This window comes from Leucopleurus acutus (genome assembly GCF_964270905.1).
Source record: "Leucopleurus acutus genome assembly, chromosome: X".
NCBI classification, from domain to species: Eukaryota; Metazoa; Chordata; class Mammalia; order Artiodactyla; family Delphinidae; genus Leucopleurus; species Leucopleurus acutus.
The window spans coordinates 43,077,000-43,099,206 of NC_139148.1; the positions used below are offsets into that span (position 1 = coordinate 43,077,000).

A 22,207-nucleotide genomic window follows, 5' to 3' on the forward strand; every position below is an offset into this window, starting at 1 on the left:
TGTCCAAACTTTTGTTATAGTCCCACACATTCCTTAGGATCTGTTCATTCCATCCTTTCCTGCTCCCAGTCTATTTTCTTTCCATTGTTCACACCGGATAATTTCTATTGTTCTATCTTCAAGTTCACTAATTTTTTTAACATCTTTATTAGAGTATAATTGCTTTACAATGGCATGTCAGTTTCTGCTTTATAACAAAGTGAATCAGTTATACATATACATATGTCCCCATATCTCTTCCCTCCTGCATCTCTCTCCCTCCCACCCTCCCTATCCCACCCCTCTAGGTGGTCACAAACCACTGAGCTGATCTCCCTGTGCTATGCGGCCGCTTCCCACCAGTTACCTATTTTACGTTTGGTAGTGTATATATGTCCATGCCATTCTCTCACTTTGTCCCAGCTTACTCTTCCCCCTCCCTGTATCCTCAAGTCCATTCTCTAGTAGGTCTGCATCTTTATTCCTGTCTTGCCCCTAGGTTCTTCTGACCATTTTCTTTCTTTCTTTTTTTTTTTTTAGATTCCATATATATGTGTTAGCATACAGTATTTGTTTTTCTCTTTCTGACTTACTTCACTCTGTATGAGAGTCTCTAGGTCCATCCAACTCACTACAAATAACTCAGTTTCGTTCCTTTTTATGGCTGAGTAATATTCCATTGTATATATGTGCCACATTTTCTTTATCCATTCATCTGATGATGGACACTTAGGTTGCTTCCATGTCCTGGCTATTGTAAATAGAGCTTCAATGAACATTTTGGTACATGTCTCTTTTTGAATTATGGTTTTCTCAGGGTATATGCCCAGTAGTGGGATTGCTGGGTCGCATAGTAGTTCTCTTTTTAGTTTTTTAAGGAACCTCCATACTGTTCTCCATAGTGGCTGTATCAATTTACATTCCCACCAACAGTGCAAGTGTTCCCTTTTCTCCACACCTTCTCCAGCATTTATTGTTTCTAGATTTTTTGATGATGGCCATTCTGCCTGGTGTGAGATGATATCTCATTGTAGTTTTGCTTTGCATTTCTCTAATGATTAATGATGTTGAGCATTCTTTCATGTGCTTGTTGGCAATGTGTATACAATGTGTATATCTATCTTCTTTGGAGAAATGTCTATTTAGGTCTTCTGGCCATTTTTGGATTGGGTTGTTAGTTTTTTTGACATTGAGGTGCATGTGTTGCTTGTATATTTTGGAGATGAATCCTTTGTCAGTTGCTTCATTTGCAGATATTTTCTCCCATTCTGAGGGTTGTCTTTTGGTCTTGTTTATGGTTTCCTTTGCTGTGCAAAAGCTTTTAAATTTCATTAGTTTCCATTTGTTTATTTTTGTTTTTATTTCCATTTCTCTAGGAGGTGGGTCAAAAAGGATCTTGCTGTGATTTATGTCATAGAGTTTTCTGCCTATGTTTTCCTCAAAGAGTTTGATGGTGTCTGGCCTTACACTTAGGTCTTTAATCCATTTTGAGTTTATTTTTGTGTATGGTGTTAGGGAGTGTTCTAATTTCATACTTTTACATGTACCTGTCCAGTTTTCCCAGCACCACTTATTGAAGAGGCTGTATTTTCTCCACTGTATATTCTTGTCTCCTTTATCGAAGATAAGGTGACCATATGTGCATGGGCTTATCTCTGGGCTTTCTTTCCTGTTCCATTGATCTATCTTTCTGTTTTTGTGCCAGTACCATACTGTCTTGATTACTGTAGCTTTGTAGTATAGTCTGAAGTCAGGGAGCCTGATTCTTCCAGCTCCATTTTTTGTTCTCAAGATTGCTTTGGCTATTCGGGGTCTTTTGTGTTTCCATACAAATTGTGAAATTTTTTGTTCTAGTTCTCTGAAAGTTCACTAATTCTTTCCTCTGTCTCTTCTATTCTGCTGCTGAGCCCATCTACTAATTTCTAAAATTTCAGTTATTGCATTTTTTAGTTTTACAAATTCAATTTACTTCTTTTTTGTACATTCTATTTCTTTGATGAGACTTTCTTTTTAAAAATTTGTTTTTATTATGTTTGTAATTGCTTATTGAAGCATCTTAATGAACATCTATGTCATATGTTTCTGTCTTTTAGTTGTCATTTCTCATCAAGCAGAGATTTTCCTGGCTTTTGATATGATGACTGATTTTTGATTGAAATCTTGACATTTTGGATAATATTTTATGAGACTCTGGATAGCATTTAAATCTCTTATTTTTTTATGCTTCTGACACTGCTCTGGCAGGGGTAGGGGAATGCCACTTCATTGCTGCCAGGTGGAGTGGAGTCCAGGTTCCTAATTCTGCCTCCATTGACACCTGGGGGTGAGGATCTCCTCATTAATACCTGGCAAGGTGGGAGTTCTGGCTCTCCCCTATGCCTCTGCTGATACTCTCTCACCCTGGCTGAGAGGAGCAGGAATGCCTTGTTGTAGCTCTCATGACCGCCACTGGCACCACAGTGGGGGAGTGATACTAGTTACTGCTAGATGGCGGTAAAAGTGCTGATTCTCTACTGGGACTCCTCTGATAGCACTCCAGTGAGGAGAAGAGGAGGGGCCCCTTGTTATCACCAGGTGGGCATGAAGTCCTGGCTTTCCATGTAGTCTCCACAGACACTGCATCAAAGGGGCCTTTTTACTGCCCAGTAGGAATGAACGTTCAGGCTCCCAACTTGTCTTTCTCTGACACCATCCTAGCATATTACAGCCTGCCAAGGGTGGAAGTTTAATCTTTCCATTTGGCCTTTGTTGGCATGGATGGTGGCTCATTTTTTTCTGTGGGATTTGCTTGGAGTAGAGTGGTTATTATCTAAAACTTTTCTGTCTTGCAAGGTTGCCCCTTTCCTGGTCCTCTGCCTAGAGAGAGCAGGCTTTTTTTCTTTGCCTTGTCTTTTCTTTTCCTTTCATTTCCTCTCCTTTTCTTTTCTTTTTTTCCTATACCCATTGATGTTTCCAGGTTTTCAGCTTCTCCAGCACCCAGCATAGGATATATGAAGTAAAACAAAACAGAACAAAATCTCAGGGAACTCACTGCTTTGTCATTCCTTGGGTTCTGAGTTCTAAAGCCAGTCTGCCTTCTTGTCTACTTTTCAGATTCTTTTTACGTTTGTTTTATAACCAGTGTCCAGGGTTTTAAACTGTACTTAGCAGGAGAAATAGGGAGAAGTACACCTACCACATCTTTCTAGAAACAGAAGTCTCACTCGTTTTTTTTTTTTTTTTTTCGGTATGCGGGCCTCTCACTGTTGTGGCCTCTCCCGTTGTGAAGCAGAGGCACCGGACGCGCAGGCTCAGCGGTCATGGCTCACGGGCCCAGCCGCTCCACGGCATGTGGGATCTTCCCGGACCGGGGCACGAACCCGTGTCCCCTGCATTGGCAGGAGGACTCTCAGCCACTGCACCACCAGGGAAGCCCTCACTCGGTTTGTTTTTAAACTTCATTTTATTATGGAAAAATTTAAACATACACAAAGGTAGAGAAATTAGTAGAATGAATCCCCTTTACTCAGCTTCAACAATTTTCAATGTTTTGCCAATCATGTTTTATTTATTTTCTCCACCCCAAGGTTTGTTGCAGTCTTTTAACTCAAATCCTAGATATAATATTACCTCATTCAATGTGAGTGTGTATCTATAACAGAAAATAGTTTTTTTACATAACCACAATGCCATTATCACAATTTACTAACTAATAATAATTCCTTAATGTAATTAAATACTAATTCATATTCAAATTTTCCTGATTGTTTCAAGAAGTATTTTTAAAATTGATTTGTTTCAAAATAGGACCCAAACCAAATGTAATGTTGCATTTGGTCATTATCTCTCTTAAGTCTTTTTAAAAAATCTTTAAATTTCCTAAGCTAGGCACAGAAAGACAAATACTACATGGTGTCACTTATATGTGGAATCTAAAAAAGCCCAACTCATATAGCTGAGAGTAGAAGGGTGGTTTCCAGGGGTTGGAGGGTGGGGGAATGGGGACATGTTGGTCAAAGTGTACAAAGTTTTAATTATGTAGGATGAATAAGTTCTGGGGATCTAATGTACAGCATGGTCACTGTAGTTAATAATGCTGTACTGTATACTTGAAATTTGCTAAGAGAGTAGATCTTAACTGTTTTCACCGTTAAAAAAAGGTAACTATGTGAGGTGATGAACATGTTGATTAGCTTCATTGTGGTAATCATTTCACAATGTATACATATATCAAAACATCACATTGTACACCTTAATATATACATATTTTATTTGTAAATTATACCTCAATAAAGCTAGAAAAGAATTTGTAAGTCTCCCATCTTTCTTTTCCTCATTCTCTCTTATTTTCAATTAAAAATACACTTTAATTTTTAGAGCAGTTTTAAGTTTACAGAAAAATTGAGTGAAAGGTACAGAAAATTTCCATATACCCCCGTCCCTCACATATGCATAACCTCCCCCATTATCAACAACCCCCACCAGAGTGGTACATTTGTTATAATTGATGAACTTACCTTTACACATCATGATCACCCAGAGTTCATAGTTTACATTAAGGTTCATTCTTGGTATTGTACACACTTTGGGTTTGGATAAATTTATAATGACATGTATCCACCATTATAGTATCATACAGAGTATTTTCAGTGCTCTAAAATCCTCTGTGCTCAGCTTATTCATTCCTACCTCTCCCTAACCCCTGGCAACCACTGATATTTTTACTGTCTCCATAGTTTTTCCTTTTCCAGGATGTCATGTAGTGGAATCATACAGTATTAGTTTACCTTGTAGTTGTTTTATTTAAACATTTATTGTTTTCCTCATCTTCTTTTAAATGCCATTTATCATTTAAAAATGGGTCATTTTTCCTATAAAAAATTCCACATTCTGGATTTTGCTGATTGTTTCTTAGTGGTGACACTGAACTTGTTCTTCTATTTCCCATATTCACCATCAACTGGGAATTAGAGCTAGATACTTGATTAGATTTAGGTTCAGTTTTTATATTTTTGGCATCAATATATAATAGATGATGCTGTATGATTCCTACTGCATCACATCAGAAGGCACATAATATCTAGCTGTCCCACTCTTAGTGATGCTAAAATTGATCAGTGGGTTCAGGTGGTATCAACCTGATCCCTCCATTGTAAAGTTCCCCATCATCATTTGCCTAATCTTTCTTTTCAATCCATTCATGATCATTGCCCTAGATTAGTGGTTCTCAACCAGAGATGATTTTGTCCCCCAGGGGACATTTAACGATGTCTGAAGACATTTTTGATTGTCACAAGTGGGGTTGTGTGTGTGGTACTAATAGCATCTAGGGAGTAGGGACCAGAGATGCTGCTAAAAATCCTACAATGCATAGATAGTCCCCAAATAAGGAATTATCTGGCCCCAAATGTCAATAGCACTGGGGACGAGAAACCATGGCCTAGATTTATTATTTCACTAGGGATTATAAATAGTGATATAGTAATTCTATCATTCCTTCTGCATTTGCTATCTGGAATTATTGCATAAAGAAGAATATCATTAACTATGGGAAAGGTGGGATAAGTTCTTAATTTTTATCTTTATTAATTTTTGCAACAATAATTTGGTGCCCTAGCATCACCCAAGGGTGACCAATGTTTTTTTTTGGTTTTTGGTTTTTTAAAGTTATTTTTGGCTGCGTTGGGTCTTCATTGCTGCGTGTGAGATTTCTCTAGTTGCGGCGAGTGGGGGCTACCCTTTATTGCAGTGCGCTGGCTTCTCATTGTAGCAGCTTCTCTTGTTGCGGAGCATGGGCTCTAGGCACGCAGGCTTCAGTAGTTGCAGCACGTGGGCTCAGTAGTTGTGGCTCGTGGTCTCTAGAGCGCAGGCTCAGTAATAGTGGTGCATGGGCTTAGTCGCTCCGTGGCATGTGGGATCCTCCCGGAGCAGGGATTGAACCCATGTCCCCTGGACTGGCAGGCAGATTCTTAACCACTGCACCACCAGGGAAGTCCCACCAATGTTTTTTTAATGTCATTATGAACTCATATTTTATACATTTGATGGTTGATTAATTGCAGATTTTTTGATGCTCTAATTGTCCAATATAGGCAAATAGGAACTCCCCTTCATCTTGGATCCTGTGTTCTTTTGACATGACTACTTTAGTCTTTGCTATCTTCCTTGTTCTTTGACAAAAAAAGATGTCCCAGGATCATTTTGTACATTTCCTGTTAAATGCCTATAAACAATTATTTCTTCAAGGAAGATTTTGGTAGGAAATGAGATTTAGAGACCACAATCTAGGCATTAAATATACACACTGCTAGTAGGTTGTCATTGCTGCTGTATCTTTTCAGTGGACAGAGCTAGGAAATATTTATTTTTAGAAAGAGAAAAATAAATAAATCATAAGTTCATAATGTTTCTGTAAATATTTGTATTTCCTCATCTTTCTTACACAAAAGCTAACATACTACTGTATATATAATATTCTATACTTTGCTTTTTCCACTTAAACAATATATCCCAAATATTACTCCTAAATATTATATAGAAATCTATCTCATTCCATAGTATTCCATTTCATTTTATTAAAATTTTTTTGCAGCTTTCCATTTTATGGCTCCACTATAATTTATTCAACTGGTTCCCTAGTGGTGGACATTTGTTTTCTCCCAGTCTTTTGTTATTTCACATAGTGTTGCCCTGTGCATATGTCATTTTGCACTTTGTGCATAGTGTTGCACTTTGTGCATAGTGTTGCCTCGTGTATGTGTCATTGTACTTTTGCTGGTGTATGTTTGGTTTAGATTCCTAGAAGTGGGACGACTGAGTCAAATAGTGAGTGCATATGTAATCTTGCTAGACATTGCTAAACTCCCCTCTATTGAGGTTATATAATTTTGTCTATATTGCTTTTTGTGGTTTTAAAAATGAATAATACTTACTTGCAACTAGTAGATAAATAGATCTTGGTGATCTAATGCACAGTGTAGTGAATATAGACAACAATATTGTATTATAATCATCAAACTTTCTAAGAGATTAGATCTTAATTATTCCAACCACAAGAAAGAAATGATAATTATGTGATGTGATAGAGGTGCTAACTGTCTCTACAATGGCAATCCTATTACAATATATAAATGCATCAGATCAACACATTGTATACCTCAAATTGACACAATGTGGTATGTCAAATATATTTCAATAAAAATAAATGAAATAAATAAGAATTTAAAAAATAAAAATAGGAATAAGGTTTTGAAAAAGAGGAGAAAGTGTGATTAAGATTTTAAGTACCAGTTTTGGTACAATACTACAAGATCTACCTTTCCCACCCTTTGAACTTGAAAGAGACATTTAGAACAAGCACAGAAAGTCAGATTCCACACTTTGGTGAATAAAATGGGAGAATATGTTCTTCATTGTGCCTCTGTCTAAACTCAGACCCAGGGCCATGCTATATTCCACAGGGCCAACCTCCAGCACTGGAAACAGATTTTGGGATTCCAGTGTTTTTCTAAAAGGCAGAGGTAAGATAGGTGGTTGGCCAGATGTGCACCAGCATGCAGGAGGCTGTTCAGAGCCCATGTTATGAAGCAGAGAGGTAAGGAATCAGAAGTGTAAGTCATTGCAGCAACACGGATGGACCTAGAGATTATCATAACAGGTGAAGTAAGTCAGACAGAGAAAGACAAATATCATATCACTTATATGTGGAACCTAAAAAAAATGATACAAATGAACTGGTTTACAAAGCAGAAATAGATTCACAGACATAGAAACCAAATTTATGGTTACCAGAGAGGAGAGGGCAGGGGGAGGGATAATTTAGGAGTTTGGGATTAGTAGATACAAACTCATACAAACTACTATATATAAAATAGATAAATAACAAGGACCTACTGTACAGCACAAGGAACTATACGCAATACCTCATAATAACCTATAATGGAAAAGAATCTGAGAAAATAATACATTATATATATGTATAACTCAATCACTTTGCTGTATGCCTGAAACTAACACAACATTGTAAATCAACTATAAATCAATATAAAAAAAGAAAGAAAAAACATATAAGTCAAATGGGGCAGCAGTCTGAAGAGGTATAGTCAGAGTTGCTGAAGACTGAGGGAAGCTAAGAAACAGACTACTGGAAGCAATATGTGGTGAAAACTGGGAAAATGGCTGGTTAGCATATGATGTAGTATATAACCTACATCTTTGCTGTCATCCCTCACACGCCTGACTTTGCTCTCTCTATGAGCCTTTCCTTTCTTTCAACCAACAAAAGGCCTGGGCCATTGGAATCACATGGGTGAGGCTACCCAGGGCTCTATGTGTGCTTGAAGAAGGCCTTAACTTCCATTCTCTGCCCCCTTCCACACCACTAGGCCTGCTGCTTCCTTTTGTAGGGCTTGCATCTCCCGGAAGCCTGTGGTGGATCCTGATGAGCCTATCACTTAGTTCCCTGGTTGCTGGTATGGCTCTGGGGATGCAGGGTGCAAGGCCCTGTCCTGCTACAACGATGAGCAGGGCTGCTGAGCTGGCTACCTTGGTCATTATGACCAGGCCAGGAGGCTGGCTATTCCTGAACTTAGGGCAGCTTGGCATGGCCCAAATGGGATGGGAAGAGCCCAGCTGACCAGCTCCCAGACCTAAGGGCCTTAGTGCTGAGTGAACTTGCCTTTTCCCCTTTCTTTAGCCCAGTGAAGACTTGCGGACCACTAGTGGGACGTCAGGGGCCTGGACAAAGTAGGTTTCAGATATCTTATTGTTGATGGTAGATATATTCTGAATGGGAACAGGTATAGAAGCAGAGAGTAAGCATGAGCAAATTCAAGGTACTTATTGTTTTTGTGCCTTGGTTTCATTTGTACAGTGAGAATAATATTGGGACCTACCTCATCAGGGTGTTATGAAGTTTAAATAACTTAGTAAAGTACTTATCAAACAGGGGTGCCTGTAGTATCAGAAACAATAAATGTTAGTTACTTTTACTTGATTATAATTATTGTATGTAAATCATAAATTATATCATGTCATTCCCTTGCTAACCCCCCCAATGATTTCCATCATAATTGGGATAATATTCAAATCCTATACAATGGTCTATGAGGCTGCAGGTGATCTTGTCCCTGCCTACATCTCTATACTCATCATCTTGTACCACTCTCCGTCTTCCAAATTCAAGCCAATCTGGCCATATTTTCATTTCTTAAAATCATCAAGCTTCTTGTCTCAGGACCTTGCACTTGCTCTACATGTTTATACTCAGAAAAACAAAACAATACAACAACAAAAAACGTGAGAAACTAAAAATCCAGAATCCATAAAGTTTGTGAATCTTGACTACATAATAATATTAAACACCATATGTTTAATATCACCAAATGAAATAAAATATAATAGTTAAATGATAATTGGGAAAATAAACATATGACAGCCAAAGGACTAATACCTAGTAATCTAAACTCTAGATTCCAACTGCTGGGTTTGAATCCCAGGTATATCATTTACTAGCTGTGTCACCTTGGGTTTCATTCAATCTCTCTATGCCTCAGTTTCCTCATCTGTAAAATGGGGATTTTAACAACACCTACTTCTTAATATTGTAGTGAGGGTTAAGCAATTTAGTAGAATGACTCTTGGTATACTTCAAGCATCATGTAAGTTTTACTTATTATTAGGGTTACTAAGAAGCCAAAAGAAACCTAGGCAAAGGATGTAAACAGGCATTTCACACAAAAAAAGGTAATACAAAATAATCAATAAACCTGAAAATATGGTTGACTTCACTCATGATGAAAAGCATTAATTTGTTTATTTCACATGTATTTACATATGTTTTAAGTGCCAAAGAGGCATTGGGAATAGAATAGTGAACATCTTACTCTCATGGAGTTTACATTATAGTAATTGTGTGTGTGTGTGTGTGTGTGTGTGTGTAATATTTAATACATCATGTGGTAATAGTGTTTTGAAGAAAAATAAAGCAGGGATGGGGTATCATTTTATATAGAGGCCAAGGAAGGGCTCTGAGATAAGGTGATAGTTAAGCAGTGATCTGAAGAAGTGAGGGAGAAAGCCATGAGGATTTCTAGGGCTAGAGCTTTCCAAGAGTGAACAATAAGGGCACAGGCTTGGAAGCAGGAGCCAGCTTAGCTTATTCAAGGAACAACAGTACGTATAGTTTGTTTGAGGCAAGGCTGAGTTGATAGAAAATGAAGTCTAAGAGACTGAGGCCAGATTCTACAGGGCTTTACAGAACAGGATAAGGACTTGGGACTTCACTAAGAGTGAAATGGAAAGCCTGCTCACTTGGGAAATGTATTCAGCTACGCATAACAGGGATCCAAATAACAAAGGCTTAAATGGGATGATGTTTCAAGTGTTATATTGATTCCAGGACACATCATTATTTGATGTACCAAGAAAGAGGAAAAAAATGCTGGTAAATATAATCTACAAGCTGTCATTCAAAGATTTCAGAGATGTTGAAGCATGAAGAGATGTACCTTTTAGAGTTGGTAACATACGGCATTTTTTTCTCATGTAAGATTAGGTCCTGAGGTAATCAGTTTTTTGGTTGCAAGATGGCTACTCAGCTATAGCCATTAAATCCTCATTTCCAGGAGGAAGAAGGAGAAATGAAGAAAGGGGAAATGCCTTTTATTCTTCCATATTAATTTTGTAAAATTCTCCTCCAAAAATCTCATTGGAATTTTTATTGGCATTGCCTTGGTTGTGTAGATCAACTTAGAGAGTGCTGCCTAATGTCCAGCTATAGTGCTAAGTTGCTGGTCCATACGTATATTACAGTCTCATTTATTTTTCATAAAAAGGATAAATGTATAAAACATGCTTGTATTTGCATAGAAAATTTCCCAAAGGATACATGACAAACTGTTAATAAATGGTTATTTTAGGGGAATAGAACTGGGTTTGATTGGCAGGGGAGAGAGGGGCTTTAACTTTTCATGTTATGCCTTCTTTTATCCCCCTTTTAAACACCACAAATATTGTATATATTACTATATATATATATACAATAATATATACACTGTATATATTATTTTATAATAACAAATATAAACCAGCAACCTTAAAAGTGGAGTGTGGGGCTTCCCTGGTGGCGCAGCGGTTGGGAGTCCGCCTGCCGATGCAGGGGACACGGGTTCGTGCCCCGGTCCGGGAGGATCCCGCATGCCGCGGCGCGGCTGGGCCCGTGAGCCATGGCCGCTGAGCCTGCGCGTCTGGAGCCTGTGCTCCGCAACGGGAGTAGGCCACAACGGTGAGAGGCCCGCGTACCGCAAGAAACAAAAACAAAAACAAAAACAAAACAAAACAAGAAAAAAGTGGAGTGTGGGGGCTATAGGGACTTTCCAAGGGGTAAATAAGCACTTACAGTTTTAAGGGGATCGATTTCTACATCCTCAAATTTCATTTTCATATTTCCTAAAATTGATCTGCCAGAGAACACACTAGCCGTGGAAGAATCAAGCTGGATCTCTTTTTCCATCTCCCTTTTCACAATAGTCCTTTTTGCACTTTACAAAAGAAAAGCATATCTTTGAAAAAATCCTCAGGGAACCAGAGAGACAGTTCCAAACACTGCTGCCGATGGTGAAGAAACAAATTGCTCTAACAAATGAATATATTGGTATCAAATCCTTTTGCAATTCAGATGGCTTCCAGTAAAATTGAAAGCGAACCCAATGGAGCTGTCAGCTGGCTAATCATGAAAAATAATTTTGAAGGTAAATCATTGTGTAATTTCCCCCCATATATCTTCAAAGGAGTTCAAATACTTGAGTGATACTGCTAAAACAAAATATCCATTCCCATTTACTTATTTATATAAAAGAGGTTTCTGTGTGCTAACGTTTAACCAAAAAAAAGTAGGAAGAGAATTGATGCTGAATCCTGCCTCACTCTAAAAATAAGCAATATTTATCTATGGATACACCAACCTTTAAAAAAAAAAGACTTACCTATCTTTCGTAAATTTTTGTTTTTATGTTTAATAATTACCCATCAAAATTTGTAATATGTTTACAATTTTTTGTAATATGTTTACAATTTTTTTGATCTATCATATTGCAATACTAATTGCCATGATAACTTGAGCAAAAGTAAATTCTGAACAACACTTAGAGCTTTAGGATCACAGCAACATTTAAAAAGCATTTAAATAGCAGAATATACACATATTTTTGCTGCAGGGAAATACGATAGGATAATCAATAAAATCATTTCAAGTGCAAAAATATATATTATAAAGATAAAATTCTATTAGAAGAATAAAATGGAATTGAGAATCCAGGGAGAAAAGGGAAAATGTACACCTCCTAACTATCAAAGAAGAGCTCAGTTATGAATTTTTAAAACATGACGGTGGCTCTCAAATCACTAACGTATTTAGGCTTCACTGCTTTCACGTAAAACTGTCACGTTTTGTTTGTGAATGTTAATATCTGTCAGAAATCACATTATTTGCAGCTTGACATTTTGGATGCAAAATTTGAGATGTCAACCTAAATGTGTGTGAAGGAGCACAACGTTAAAAAATATTTTAGAGAGCATTTTGATATAAACCAAGTTTTATATAAATATACAAAACAAATATCAGAGGGAGCATCATATACTCTTTTGCCACCTTGTGGCCAGAGTTGTATTCAACCCTAGGCATGGCAGCTGTAATGAGGAGGGGGGTCTCTTCCTAGGTCAGTCCCTCTGGCTAGCCTTCAGTCAGGTCTTTGTGAGGCAGAAATGGTGGCATTCGCCCAGGACTGAATCCAGACCCATACAAGCACGAAGCATCGAAAGGATTATGCTGACCCCCCCACCCGCCCCCGCATGTGATTCAGAGCAAAAGCAACATGCAATCAGGAAAGGAATGTAAGGAAGTACAATAAAATTCTGACTTTTCCCATGAGGACTGTTTAAAAAAAATTGAATGTCAAACTGTTTCTGATATTCTTTTCTTGATTCTTTTGTTTTTGGTGTCTCTTCTCTGCTGGTGACCTAGACACTTCCTCAGTCTGCCTTTTGGGGAACCCAGCCCTGATTCTGGCCCTGGAGCAAGTGTGTTTGGTACAGCTCCTAGTACAACACCTGGTCTGGGTTGGAGCTGAATAGACATTTGTCGAGTGAGTGAATGATGGCAGAGTCGCCCCCTTCCATTCCAGAACATGCTGGACGTGGGGGCTTCTGCAGGAAGATGATCCGTAAAGCAGTCAGGTTGCCATGGTTAGTCTTCAGTGGCAGATAGCCTTGGGTGCACTGAGATGTTTAGGTCTCTTTGACGTCTGTTACTCTGTGGAGGTGGGATGAGAGTATCTCCTGTGCTTCCCCGCCCCCACCCTTGCAGGAGCAGGATTCCTTCAGTGGGTGCTCTAGTTGCAGTTCCTCTTGTTGCAGGCCAAAAAGGGCAGGCATTTATTGGAAGGATGCTGAAAGGGGAGGCACCAGGGCAGCTCTGGGGACCTCAGGTGTATGGGAACCAGCATCCTATCCTCCTTAGGGGCTCCTGATTCCTGACAACCACCTCCTGCTGATGACCCCAGGAGGCATAGGCACATCCCCCTACCTGGAGGAAGGGGCCAGGTGGAGGGGTGATATCCAGCGCTAACCAGGGAGAACTCTGCCACAATGTAATCAGGCAGCACAGCCCCACGGGCCGGGCCGGGCAGTGCAGTGTGTACTGGGCCAAGGCCGGCTTTCACCAGGACTCAGGGGCCAGACTCTTCCTGGAACAGTCTCCCTGACTCTCGAGCATGGGCTATCTGCTTCTCCTGAGCCTTGTGCTGACGCCTGCCCTGGGCTGCACTCCCCGGGACCAGCACCTGCGGTCGCTTCCCAACATCCCCCAGCTGCCCAAGACCTAAGCCGCTTGTCCTGGGCTCAGTCTTCGTGGGCCCCTTGGTGCTGCTGCCCACTGCCAGCAGCTCTCAGCGCAGCAGCGCTTCCCAGACGCGTGGCCGCCCACTCCCCCCACCGGTAGCTCCACAGATGGAAGCTGCTTCCCCGCCCCTCCCACCTGCTGCCCGACCCGGGTCTCTGCTACGGCTTGAGGGTCTTGGGACAGTGTCCTGTAGTTCAGGCCCCTCTCTCAGCTGTAGGGGAGATGCCAGCAGCAGGCATGGCCTTGTTGTGCCTTGTTCCTCCCACTGCTCCCGGGGCGGCTCAGCGTCTGCTGGGCCAAAAGGCTGGCTGCCAAACCCTCAGCCCACCCTTGGCCTTGGGAGCCCGAGGAAAAGGTGAAGAGGAGGCGAGGAGCAGGCACAGACTGTGCAGAGCACCAATAAGATGGGCGTGGGACATGCCTCTTCGGGCCCGGTGGCCTTGGGAGCTCTACCCCTCTGGATCTGGGGTCCAGGCCTGTCCCAGAATGGAGCTGGGGCTTCATCCTTATGGGGCAGAGCAGAACCTAGGGTGGGCGGAGAGCCTGGGACAGGGATGGGGACACGCTCAGTCTCAAAGATGATGGCCTATCACAGCTTCTGCCAGCGCTCCTCAGGACCCGGCCTCTGGGGGCCCATTGCCCAGCCCCAGGGGCGTTTCTGGACTTGGCTACCCTTCCGTCCCTGGCCCCGCAGGGCTGGGGGAGGATACATGGATGAAGGGAAGGACGAGGAGAGGGGAGGAGACGATGAAGGGGGTCAGAGCAGCGATTGGAGCCGAGAACTGGAAGCGCCTTAAAGAGACTGCGCGGTCCCCGCCCCCCTTCCCGCCAGCCTCAATGAATTAGAGCTGTGTTTCCCAAACTTGCCTGATCATAAGAATCCTCTCGGGCCCTAGTTAAAGATACAGGTTCCGGAGCACGTCCCTTCGAGACTCTGATTCAGTGGGGCTGCGGGTGGAGCCAAGGAATCTGTAATTTTAACACGCTCCCCACGTGATTCTCGTGAACAAGCAAGTTTGGGAAATATTGAATTAAAGGAAACGGGGCCTGGCTGCCGAGCGGCCTCCGCTAGAGGGCTACGGCGGGAGGATTCCCGGGGGCGTCGCCTGCTTCCGCCGCCGCCTCCTTCAGTGAAAGTCCCTTTTGGTTCCAGCTGCCACAGCCACCGCGCTCCCTCAGGCCGGGCGGGGGACACCCCAGGTCTGCGTGGCCCCCGCGCCACCACGCCCAGTGGCCGCCCGATCCCTGCGAGCAGGGGGAGGAGCCGCCGCCAGTGGAGGCGGAGGAGCAGAGGAGGCGGAGACGGCGGAGACGGCGGAGAAGGCGGAGAGGAAGGTGGAGGCGGAGGCGAAGGTGGAGGGGAAGGTGGAGGCGGCGGGGAAGGTGGAGGCGGCGGGGAAGGTGGACGCCACCGAGAAGGTGGAGACGGCAGGGAAGGTGGACGCTGCCGGGAAGGTGGAGACGGCGGAGGGTCCGGGCCGCCGGGTAGAGCTCAAGCTGGAGCCCGAACCCGAACCCGAGCCGGCACGGGAGGCGGAGCAGGGGCCAAAGGGGGAACCGAAGCAGGAGCCAGAGGATGAGAACCCGGCGCGGAGCGGCGGTGGCGGCGGCAGCGACGAGGTTCCTCTCCCCACCCTTCCCTCCGACCCCCCGCGGCCCCCCGATCCCTCCCCGCGGCGCAGCCGTGCCCCCCGCCGCCGACCCCGGCCGCGGCCGCAGACCCGGCTCCGTACCCCGCCGCAGCCTAGGCCACGGCCCCCGCCCCGGCCCCGGCCCCGGCGCGGCCCTGGGGGCGGATGCCTGGATGTGGATTTCGCTGTGGGTCCACCAGGCTGTTCCCACGTGAACAGCTTTAAGGTGGGAGAGAACTGGAGGCAGGAACTGCGGGTGATCTACCAGTGCTTCGTCTGGTGTGGAACCCCAGAGACCAGGAAAAGCAAGGCAAAGTCGTGCATCTGCCATGTGTGCGGCACCCATTTGAACAGACTCCACTCTTGCCTTTCCTGTGTCTTCTTTGGCTGCTTCACAGAGAAACACATTCATGAGCACGCCGAGACAAAACAACACAACTTAGCTGTAGACCTTTATTACGGAGGTATATACTGCTTTATGTGTAAGGATTATGTATATGACAAAGACATTGAGCAAATTGCCAAAGAAGAGCAAGGGGAAGCTTTGAAATTACAAGCTTCCACCTCAACCGAGGTTTCTCACCAGCAGTGTTCAATGCCAGGCCTCAGTGAGAAATATCCAACCTGGGAGACAACCAAACCCGAGTTAGAACTGCTGGGCCACAACCCAAGGAGAAGAAGAATTACCTCCAGCTTTACCATCGGTTTAAGAGGACTAATCAATCTTGGCAACACGTGCTTTATGAACTGCATTGTCCAGGCCCTTACCCACACTCCGATCCTGAGAGATTTCTTCCTCTCCGACAGGCACAGATGTGAAATGCCAAGTCCCGAGTTGTGTCTGGTCTGTGAGATGTCTTCGCTTTTTCGGGAGTTGTATTCTGGAAATCCATCTCCTCACGTTCCCTATAAATTACTGCACCTGGTGTGGATACACGCACGGCATTTAGCAGGGTACAGGCAACAGGATGCCCATGAGTTCCTCATCGCAGCATTAGATGTCCTGCACAGGCACTGCAAAGGTGATGATGCCGGGAAGGCAGCCAACAATCCCAACCACTGTAACTGCATCATTGACCAAATCTTCACAGGTGGCCTGCAATCTGATGTTACCTGTCAAGCCTGCCATGGTGTCTCCACCACGATAGACCCATGCTGGGACATCAGTTTGGACTTGCCTGGCTCTTGCACCTCCTTCTGGCCTATGAGCCCAGGGAGGGAGAGCAGTGTGAATGGGGAAAGCCACATACCAGGAATCACCACCCTCACGGACTGCCTGCGAAGGTTTACGAGGCCAGAGCACTTAGGAAGCAGTGCCAAAATCAAGTGCGGTAGTTGCCAAAGCTACCAGGAATCTACCAAACAGCTCACAATGAATAAATTACCTGTCGTTGCCTGTTTTCATTTCAAACGGTTTGAACACTCAGCCAAACAGAGGCGCAAGATCACTACATACATATCCTTTCCTCTGGAGCTGGATATGACACCATTCATGGCCTCGAGTAAAGAGAGCAGGATGAATGGACAGTTGCAGCTGCCAACCAATAGTGGAAACGACGAGAATAAGTATTCCTTGTTTGCTGTGGTTAATCACCAAGGAACCTTGGAGAGTGGCCACTACACCAGCTTCATCCGGCACCACAAGGACCAGTGGTTCAAGTGTGATGATGCCGTCATCACCAAGGCCAGTATTAAGGACGTTCTGGACAGTGAAGGGTATTTACTGTTCTATCACAAACAGGTCCTGGAACATGAGTCAGAAAAAGTGAAAGAAGTGAATACACAAGCCTACTGAAGTGACACACAGACCTACCTACCTGTAATGGAAGATGACAGCACCCATACTACAACTGGCATTGAGATTTAAAGGACCTACTTGCATGGCCCACGGGCCTGACAGAGTAAGAATTGAACAGTTCCCAGTGTCTAAAAGGTCCTGATTGGAAGAGAAATAGAAGGGGTGGGAGAAGAGGCTCTAGTCTAAGCAGTCATTTAAAGGAAGATTAAATGGCAGGATGCTCTGGGTGGGGAAGGCAGGAGCAGGGAAATCCTGACACTGGTACATATCCTATATTCCTCCAAAAGATTGTGTGGGAAAGTGTGGGGTGGGAGGGGGGTGGTGTGGGGGGGGGTGTGTGCCCTTGTAACCATAAAACATCTTTCTCCATGGGTGTTTCAGCTTCAACTGACCAATCACATAACAGTTATATGTCTGGGGGGAAAAAGGAAAAGTTCATACAAATGTAGCCCATTACATATATGGGTATGAAAGCGGAAAAGTGGAGGAGGCAGGGATATCTCATTGACAAACACCTTTGCCAGTTTCTTTGTATTCGTGATTTTTTGTGCTATTAAATGCAGTATTAAACAAAGAAAAGCCCACATGGGCCTGTGAAACAAGAAAGAAGGGGGCTTTTGTATAAGGGGAGCAATTGCTCCAAAGGTAGAGAAGACAAGAGACACTGTAAGATAAGCAACCAACACAGACAGGCCTCAGCTAAGAGTATAGTGTGTGAGTGTTTTTTTTTTTTAAAGCTGTATGATATACTTGAGCAAATCAATGAACCTCTTTGCGATTGTTTTCTCATCTGTACAATGCAGATAATTCCTACCTTAAAGGGTTACTGTTAAAGATTAAAGGATATAAAATGTGTCAAAGTATAAAGTAAAAAGGCTTGGAACTTTGTAGGGGCTCAGTAAGTGTTCGTTGGATCTGAAACTTCTTTGCACCAGGACCAGAATGCATTAGAGGTGAGGGTCAGCCCTACCTGAGACCCATGGACAGAAGGGACACACATTGTGTCACATGTAGTCACACACACACACACACACACACACACACACACACACACACACACACACACTCTTATAACTCCCTCCCTAGTACTGTCTACTTGGAGCCCCAAGGCAGTGGATCCCACTATTTTCCCTGTGTACAGGGCATCCCAGTCGGTTCCACACCTGGGACTGGGGGCAGAACCACAGCTGTCCCCCCAAAGTCATTATTCTGTCCATTTGGAAAACTGTCATGTTGTTATCATGACTCAGCACCCCAGTGATGGGACTCAGGGCCAGTAGACTGACAGGCTTCCACGTGAGGGTGTTGGTGGTCTTTGCCCTCCAAAAGCATTATGGGCATAGCTATGTTCACCTACAGGCATAGATCAGGAGAAAGACTGTTTTCCAAAGCTCACTGGTCCATCAGCCCAGAGGTAGTGGGGGAGTGGCATGTTGGCCTCCTCTCTTGATTCTCACGGAGGGCAGAGTGGCCTGTGGAGGGCTAAGCTCAAACAGATGGGATGTGCCCAGGATGGGTTAAGCACTGGTGGTGGTTCCTTCTTTTCTCCTCAGCATCAGATACAAAAGGACCTAGTACCTAGAAAATCCTGAGGGGGAGGAGGGGAACTGAATGTTTCAGACCCATGGGGCTTGGATTCACTGGCTCTGGTAAGAGGCTGGGCTCCCCCAGGGCTCCCCAAGTCTACTTCATGGTCAGCTCATTTGGAAATGTATATTTATTTGTGTGGTTGTGGATGCATGCCCCGCTAGCTCATAGGCATTTTTAGGACAGGGGTTTTGTCCCCTCTTGTACCCCGGGCTATGTCCTCAGCCCCTAGCACAGACCCTGGCACATAGTATTTGAAACATTTTCCAGATGGATGAATTAACCGAATCACCTTCCTTTCATAACCAAATTTTCATCATCCCCCCACCCCAAGGCTCATAATCCTCAGGAGAAAATGTAAAAAGTGTTATTTTTGATATCTTGTAGGCTGGGGGAGAGCAAGAGGTAAGTGGCCTCAGGTGCCACTTGGCACCTTCATGCAGGTATCTGACTCCCCTTTGGGATGTGCAGGAGCCCTGCCTGGGAAGACCGCCATGTCCTCCTTCCTCATCTCTGCCACAGGAAGAGTTCAGTCGGGCATGTGCCACCAGATCCTGACTGCTTGCACAGATGCTGTCTTTTACATTTGTAAAACGTTTTCATTTGGAAATAATTTCAAACTTACAGGAAAGTTTCAAAAAAACCAAATAGTATAAAGAACAGATTTACCTATTGCTAACATTTTACCCCATTTGCTTTATCGTTTGCATGTATGCACTCCCGTGTGTGTGTGTGTGTGTGTGTGTGTGTGTGTGTGTGTTTGGACCGACTGAGGACAGATAACATCATGGCCCTTTATGCCCGAGTACCTCAGTGTGCACTTCCTAAGAATAGGCATGTTCCCTACATCACAGTATAGTTAACAGCTTCAGTAAGTTAAACATTGGTATAATACTATTGTTTACCATTTGTACTCCAGTTTTGTCTGGTGACCCAATAATGTCCTTAATAGCATTTTTCCTCTTCATCACAGGATCTGGTCCAGGATGAGGTATTGCTTTTAGCTGTCATGTCTCTTTAGCCTCCTTTAATCAGGAATATTTTCACAGCCTTTCTGCATCTTGTATGGCATTAGCATTTTTAATAGAATATTCTTCATTTTGGGTTTGTCTGATACAGAAACTGTCTTTTAAATATCCTGTACTCAGGAATAGTTCTAAGAGATATGAATGGCGCGAGACTGCTGAAGCTGATCTCCCTGTCTCCACCAGAGGGAGCAGCTGTACCTGGCAGTTCCTGATTGAAGCATTCACCTCTGTCTGGAAAACACCATTGTCCCTCAGCAACAGGGGAGCCATTCAAGCCCAGCCCTATGCCCCTACCCATCACCAACCCCCAAATTGAGCCATGGAGTGTAACAGCAGCAGGGCCTGCTTTCAGATCACATCACTGTGGGAACCAGGGCATCATGTATTTGGCAGGTATGTGGTACCTTGAGCTCAAATGCCATTCAGGCATGTTTGAGCATGTCTTGTACATGGGCGGGCACCTCCATGGTTGGGGCCTTTAGGGGGATCAGGAGGTAGCACCCTTGGCACCTTCATCAATATTCCCATGGTGGGCACAGCAGCAGTGGGGTGGCAGGGAGGGCATAAATACTCCTGAAGGAGCTTCATGGGCAAAGCACATAAAAATGGGGCCCAGAATAAGTGAGGAAGAACATGGGAGATGCCCAAAACAGATTGGTTTGTGACATACTGGGGACTTTCAGACACAATTGGGCTATTTTACATGGGGGCTGGAATTCCTGTGTGAGCAGATGTGGGCAAGAGCTGGTGAAATTTAAGCTAATTCTTTAACTGAGACTCTCTACTTCCACAAGCTGATAAAGCCAGGGAAACCCAGTTCATATGTAGGTTTATGATCTGGGCCCAGAAGGGTACAGGCAAAAGATGGGTGCTCACAATTGGGGGCCTTATCCACCCATAGAGCTCAGGATGAGGGACCAAACAATGGGGTACTTACCTTTTACCCACTACACATGCTTCCCACAGTTTCTTGGCCTAAGAAATTGGAAATCCAATTTCCAATTGGATTTGGAAATCCAGAACCCTATCACTTCCCATTTCCTGGAGTAGCCAGGTGCTAAAACTTACTCTGGCCTATAGTTCACATTTGGTAACTGCCTCACTTCTTCCCCATCCACAGGGAATCCTGATCAGGGATGCCATCAACCAAGAGGTCTTTTCCAATCAAGAAAAAGCACTGTATAGCACATAGAATTCGACTCAACACACTGTAATCACTGTAAGAGAATATATAAGACTGGTAAGAATATGGAAAAGAATATATATATGTCTCTCTGTAAGTGAATCAAGTGGATGTACACCAGAAAGACACAGCATTGTAAATCAGCTTTACTCCGCTATAAAAATAAAGATAAATTACAAACAAACAAACAAACAAAAATGGACCCCATACTACTCATTGTCATAACGCAATAGACCTGGTGCCAGGAACCTATGTTTGCACCAAATGTGTATTTCACACCCAGAAGCAAAGGCCCTGGTCCTCTGAGAGTATGTATCCGAGCACCCACAGTAGTGTGTCATTTACACACTGACCTTCCCCTGCAGGTGACCTAATGCTACTTTTAAACTCTTGCATTGAAGCATATCAAATATACAGGAAATACACATATCATCAGGGTACAACTTCATGAATTTCTACAAAATGAACACACCTCTGTAAACAGCACTCAGATCAAGAAATAGAACATTACCCATAAGTCAGGCCCCCTTTCTGCTTCCTTATAGTCAATAACCCCGAAGGGCAATCCCTATTCTGACTTTTTTCACTGTAGATCAGTGTTGCCTTTAAAGTGCCATCTATAAAAGGAACTGTTCAGTATGTATACTTTTGTGTCTGGCTTCTTTTGCTCAACATTATTTTATGAGCTTCCGATCTGAAGTCTTGTTGTCAAGAAAAATTATGTAGAGTGTCATTATTTCTGCCTAATGAACTAAAAGTAAGGGTTTCCTACTCTTCCTAGTAATTTCTCACTTATTGAACCAATTCAAAGGGACCCAGGCCATTGCAAAGTTGGACCTTGAGAGGGTCTTTAATCACCTTCATGTACAAGAAAACAGTGGATGGAAAACAGCCTGCCAGATAAGTTTGGGCTTATTTAGGCACCCAGAAATGTTAATTTTGGGCAAATACTCCAACCCTGTTCCAATAGCTCCTGAATAGGCTACTCTATTCTAGTGAGGCCTCAAACTTAAACGTACGTCAGAATCACCTAGAGGGCTTGTTAACATGCAGATTGCTGGGTCCCACCCCCAGAGTTTCTGATTTCAGTAGTCCTGGGATGGGGGCAGCATTGAGAATTTGCAT

At 43.4% G+C, this 22,207-nt stretch overlaps 1 protein-coding gene across 1 annotated transcript; it reads left to right on the forward strand.

The window, feature by feature from the left end:
- Positions 1-15,964: 15,964 nt before the first annotated feature.
- USP27X (ubiquitin specific peptidase 27 X-linked) lies at positions 15,965-17,281 on the forward strand (the record flags this gene model as incomplete). Its single annotated transcript, XM_082864711.1, has 1 exon — positions 15,965-17,281. The coding sequence occupies one exon, from the start codon at positions 15,965-15,967 to the stop codon at positions 17,279-17,281; it is 1,317 nt and encodes a 438-aa protein (XP_082720837.1).
- Between the last annotated feature and the right edge of the window lie 4,926 nt (positions 17,282-22,207).